The 6,000-nt window shown below is 41.6% G+C and overlaps 1 protein-coding gene across 11 annotated transcripts in view; it reads left to right on the forward strand.

Moving 5' to 3' along the window:
- Positions 1-5,342, forward strand: part of Mia2 (MIA SH3 domain ER export factor 2) — a 94,130-nt gene extending 88,788 nt beyond the window's left edge. For all 11 annotated transcript variants that reach the window (XM_042677796.1, XM_042677798.1, XM_042677800.1 and 8 more), the window contains 3 exons: positions 2,319-2,377; positions 2,981-3,215; positions 5,019-5,342. In XM_042677796.1, the coding sequence (XP_042533730.1) occupies positions 2,319-2,377; positions 2,981-3,215; positions 5,019-5,182 (458 nt within the window). In that variant the 3' untranslated portion in view covers positions 5,183-5,342. The remainder of the gene's footprint in view (positions 1-2,318; positions 2,378-2,980; positions 3,216-5,018) is intronic.
- The last annotated feature ends 658 nt before the right edge of the window (positions 5,343-6,000 follow it).

Consider the following 6,000-nt stretch of genomic DNA (forward strand, 5'->3'; position numbering starts at 1 on the left):
TCAGCTTTCTAAGTAGCTGGTGTTCTAGGCATTCACCACTATGCCTAATTTAAGTATAGCACATAATTTTCTAAGTATTTATTATTTAAAAGATATCTTCTTAAACATAGTACTGGATATAGTAAGATACTAATAATAAAATAGGAGAACAGACAAATATATATGCTATGTTACTACTGATCTAAGAAGACACTTTTATTATTCTCATCTTATGGAGGCTCAAAAAGGTTCTCAAGGTCTCAGATAGAAAGTATTGGAGGCAAGACCTGTACATGTGTCCTCTGCCTCCAGAGCTGTGGCCTTGCCTTCTGGAGTTTACTGAAATGAAAGGACATTAGAACCATCCATCAATGTACTCAGTGTAGTCACATGCTACTTAACAATGCTGTGTAACATGTTCTCAGAAATGTCAAGTGTTCCCTTGTTGTGCAAACATCAGAGTAAACTTAGGCCAGCTGACAAAACAGCACTAACAACATTGTCTTATGGGACCACCATTATATATGCAGTCCATCACTGGCCCAAACCCTGTTGTATGGTCCATGCCTGTATATTGAATACTTATTGCACGTTTGTGGCTGTGTACTTGCAGTATGCCAGTGTAAATAGGACAGGACTTAGCCTTCCATACCTGCGGTCTCATAGAAGTGTGCAGGTAAGTGCACTATAACGACAGGATTTATGAGTAGAGCATGTTAGCGGATCACACAGACTAGCCCCGATGAGGTGTTGGTGTGTCAAGTGTGAGGTTGTCACAAAAAACCTTGGCTTGGTATCTATCTGCTGAGACTTGAAGGAAGAATTACCTGGACCAAAATGATGATGATAAATGTTTTAGGATGAGAATAGCAGTTTAAGGATTAAGAGTAAATTATGGCCACTGCATGGGGTGGTAGTTGGGGGATCTTTAACTGTGTAGGTAAGCATTGTGTGGATTTTGCAAGGTCTGTCAACCCTATTCAGAGATTTGGATCTAATTGTAATGATAATGGCAGTCTATTAAAGGGTCTTAAGCAGAGCAATAATATACTACTACTTGTGGAGAGATTTCTGTGGTGGTATGGTAGAGATTAGATTAGAGAGAGCAATGAAGATTAGAGACTGACAGGTGATGTTGGTTCAGCAAAAGGATAGGTCTACATGGAAAATGAGTAGACATGGAAAAGGTAGAGTGAGGAGGATGTAGAGGTCAAGTATAGGTGGTGAGGGAGAAGCAGCACTGGCAGATTGTCCCAGCCTCCTGACCATGGCACCTACAGGAAAGGGAATAGGAATAGCGTTGAAGTATCTTTATTTGTTTGACCATAAAAAGCTAAGAGACTGTGTAAGTGACTGGTGATGTGAATGAAGAGTTCTTACTGAGGAGGAGACATGGAAGGAAGTAGGGAGCGTGCAGGCTGAAGTACGGTGGAGGACTTGGAGGGTGCCAGTCTCTATGACTTAGGATTTTCTTCCCAGCAAGGACTGTACTGAGCAAGTGTGACAGAGTGGAAGCAGAGGTCTTCACTGTGCTGCTAAGCACAGTGAAACATGACCAGTTACGGAAGGTTGGGGCTGGCTAGCTGAAGAGAGGGACTTTTGGAGCTGATTTGAATGGGGAAAGAGGACACAAGGTTAGAACACAGGAAACCTAAGTAACTTCTAAGGACAAGTGTCACAAGAGGAGAGAATAGACAGGTGTGGTCAGAGAACTAGAATTATTATTTTTTGCTGGTCTTGGGGCTTGAACTCAGGGCCTAAGTGCTATGCCTATGCTTCTTTTGCTCAAGGTTAGCACTCTACCACTTAAGCTCCAGCTCCAGTAGTTTAGTGGAGATAAGAGTCTCAGGGAACTTTCCTGCCTGGACTGGCTTCAAACTGTGATTCTCAGATCTCAGCCTCCTGAGTAATTACTCTACAGGGATGATCCCCTGGCGCCCAGCCAGAGAGAACTTGAATTTATGGCAGAGAAACCGAGCCTTTCTTGATGGGGAAGGCTGGGAACATTTTGCTAGACACCTGGGTTAAGTTCAAGAGGCAAGTTAAGTTTTAGTTATTTGACATAGGAATGGAGGGGAAGGAGGAGGCAAAATAAAAGGAAGGGTTGCTGTCTCCCAGATGTGTTTTATCATGCTGCTGTAGCAAGGTTGCCTAGCAAGCAGCTGGAGCGTTCACTGCCCACACTTGCAGAAGGCAGCATCTGCCAGAATTTCCATGAGCGTAAGCTGCCCTTGTGACTGATACAGAGCGCAGAGGGCAGGCCGGTCTCCATGCCAACATGAGGAGTGGGAAATGAGGAGTAGAATGACGAGTAATCGGTCACGCACTTTTCTGTCTAGATGGGCCATTGTCTTCAGAAATGGAATCCAGAGGAAATGATACCAAAGATGATATTGGTGTAAGTATTGGAAGGGGAGTTTTACTCTTGTGTTCAGGGAACTTCTAATCTCTTGGCTTAACTAGAATAGGAATACAGCTAATAGTTTACTTTGTGATAAAAAGCTGCTTGTCTTTTGACAGACTTCTTCACATTAAAGCTGGATTGTAAGCTATGGTGATAAAGTACATATTTCAAGCAGGTGTAGTGGTGTACACCTGTAATTCTAGCGCTTAGTAGGCTGAGGCAGGAGGGTGGTGAGTTTGAGGCCAGTCGGCTCCATGGGGAGACCCTGCGTCAAACATACAAAGAAACAGCAAAGCAACAAAAAGAAACTTGGCAGCTTTCTTCTTAAGAAAAAAAAAAGTACAGTTTGTAGACTGTGCATTAAAATTAGCTTGTTAGTTGGACAAGATGTTAGATTTTCCCCTCTTGGATTTTTTCCCCCTAGAATTGGGATTTGGCCTTGGTTTGTTTGGCTGGCCCTCTACCATTTGAGCTTTGCTTCCAGTCCTACTTTTTTTCTTCATAGTTGCCTATGTGTTTTCTTCCAAGCCTAGAATCTGGGGAAAAGAATTGTCCATTTTGTTGCTTATATGACTGTTTTATGTGAATCTGTTACAGAACTCACATATGCTTGACTCATCTCTCGCTGCTGAGAGGGAAGCACCAGGCTCGGGCTTTGCACCTCCACCCCTCCCTCCGGTCCGAGCTCCCTTGTTTCCAGTGGATCCCAGGAACCAGTTCTTGAGAAGGGCACCTCCATTTCCTCCACCTCCTCCCAGCGCCCTGTATGGAGTTCCCCGGGACTATTTCCCACCCAGGGGTTTCCCTGGCCCACCACCTCCTCCGTTCCCAAGTAGGTTTCTTTAAATTTATATTTGTGTAGTAGGTCAGATAGGATTTGACTGCATGCGTGCAGTCTGGCAGAGCATCAGTTCTCTAGGTTGTGGGAGCGTACCAGTGCTTTCCAGATGGAGAGGGGCTTCTTTCCTCCCAACATGGGCCTGGTCTGTATTCAGTGTCCAGAAGGGCATTGACTTTTTGCAGCAGTCTTCATGCAGACAAAAATTCTTTGTAATCTCGTTTGATAGAAACTTGGCATTGTGGGCTGGGAAGGTGGCTCAGTGGTAGAGCACTTGCCTTGCATGCCTGAGGCCCTGTGTTCGATTCCTTAGCACCACATAAGCAAAAAGAAAAAAGCTGGAAGTGGCGCTGTGGCTCAAGTGGTAGAGCGCTAGCCTTGAGCTGAAGAGCTGAGGGACAGCGCCAGGCCCAGAGTTCAGGCCCCATGACCGGACCCAAAAAAGAAACTTGGCATTGTGGCAATTAGTTAAATTAATTTTAATTTATATCTTAGCATTAACATTGCTAGAGAGGGTTTTTTTTGTTGTTGTTCCTTTTGTTCCTATTCTGGGGTTTGCTTAAGCTAGCGCTCTACCACTTAAGGCATAGCCTCACTTCTGGCTTCTTAGTGGTTAATTGGAGACAAGAGTCTCATGAACTTCCCTGCTCAGGTTGGCTTTGAACTGAAGTCCTCAGATCTCAGCCTCCTGAGTAGCTAGGATTATACGCATGAGCCAGTGATACCTAGAGTTTTTTTTTTTTTTAATTTATGTAATTGTACAAAGGAGTTGTCCATCTAACAAGGCAGTTTATGAATATAGTATACTTTAATCAGTGTCACCTCTTTCAACATTCTCACACAGGAGTATTTTTAATATTCTTTTTCATGATTCTCCTGCGATCCTATTTATTACTTAAGATGTATATATCATACTTAGTCTAGTTGATGGGTTTATTGAAGTTCTGTCATGGCTTTATTGAAAAAAAGAATGATGTGCTATTTCATAGCCATATTTTGCCATTAAGAATGCCAGGATTTTGCCTATATTTTTATAAATGAATGAAGTCTGTTGTCTTATGCAGTCATTCTCTCCTTCTAATTTTGAAGTTTAAGGTGGATTAAGAGGAATTTTGGGGGCTAGAGGTATGACTCAAGTGGTCCAGTAAGCGCCTAGCAGGCATAAAGCTTTGGGTTCAAATTCATGTGCTGTCAAAATTTACAAAAAAAAAAAAAAGAGAGAGACATGCTCTGGTATGTCTGCAGTTTTAGCTGCTCAGGAGGCGGAGGTCTGAGGATCGAGGTTTGAAGCCAGCTTAGGCAGGTAAGTCCCTAGGACTTTTATCTTCAACTAACCACCAAAAAGCTGAAAGTGGAAAAAGATAAGAGCACGTAGGTTCAAGTTGAAGCCCCAGAACTATCACACACACACACAAAGACAAAGCCGAATTTGGTTTGGGGAATTTGAAGACAGTTTTATTCTACTACTATAAAGAGTCACTGATCTGAAGTCTGGTGAAAATTAGATTATAGTGAAAAAGTTTTTTCAAAGTACATATTGAGTATTTTGAAAGAATTTCTTTCTTTCAAGTGTTAAGCCAAATGTTACCTAATGTAATGCATTGATTTTCCCATTAGTCATGCATAGTTGAAGCACTCCAGTTTTATTTTTTAAAAGATAAAAAGTAAAAAAAAATGAGATCAGGAAGTTACTGTGGTGTCAGTTTTGGGCGTAAGAGTTAACTATTAGAAGTTATAAGCGAATGACTTTATAGGGCTGCAGTACAGATTCCTGATGTTATCTATCTCTTTGAACAGTGAGAAGTGTCTACCCACAGAGGGGCTTTCCTCAGTATCTCCCGCCCCAGCCTGGGTTGTTTCACCCAGCCCCACATTCTGAAAGCAGCAGCCAGTTCCCTTCAGCACTGACTCCGGCCAGTGAACCTGCTGCAGAACCTCCCAAGGCCCAACAAGAAGCCTGATGGCGCTTAACTGCTTGCTCCTCAAGTCATCTCCACCCAGCTGGTCTTCAGTTTAAGTAACTGCTGTTACTTAAGTGATTATACTTCTGCTCAAATTGAAGCTCAATGGAATAAGAATTCTCAGGATAGAACTTTGTAAATAAAGATGATTTAAATATGAGTCTTATGAGTAAATTATTTCCTTTTTATTCCAGATGACTTAATTTTGATTATCCACTAATCCACTCTTACCCAAACCACAATGGGGATTTTATATGCATAATCTTGCAGTTGTGGGGGGGAGGGGCATGTATTTTAAACTTCAAAGGCTGCTTCATTATGCCAGGAAATAGATCCCTGTGGTTGTGGACAAATGTGAAAATTTTGTGCTTACATTTTGATTTTAAGACTTGTTTTCTGTTGATAATAAAAACAGCTAGTTTTTTATAAATATGGCTTCCATTAAATTCATTCTTTTCCCTATACCAGTAACAAGGAGGTCGAAAACTAAAACTTTTTGTGGGTCTAATTTGATTGTCTTATTTTTTAAAAAGTATCTTCTTCCTTTCAGATAGGCATACATGAACCAAGTAACTAATTTACCATAGTTCAAAAAGTCAAAATTGATTATATTTCAAAGAAATCCAGATACTGTCTAATGGTGAAATGTGGAATACTGGTCTCCTGGTGCATTTTTATTTCTCTCATTTTCTTCTTGTAAGGTAGTTAGCACTTTCTGTGGGGAAAGATGAGATTTGCTTCAGGGTTTTAGTGAGGCAGTGTCATCATCTTGAGTGTCGGACTGTTTTCCAAGTGTTTCAGGTTGCGTTCTAGTATTA

The sequence above is a fragment of the Dipodomys spectabilis genome, unplaced genomic scaffold (genome assembly GCF_019054845.1).
Source record: "Dipodomys spectabilis isolate Male_0828 unplaced genomic scaffold, ASM1905484v1 ptg000042l, whole genome shotgun sequence".
NCBI classification, from domain to species: Eukaryota; Metazoa; Chordata; class Mammalia; order Rodentia; family Heteromyidae; genus Dipodomys; species Dipodomys spectabilis.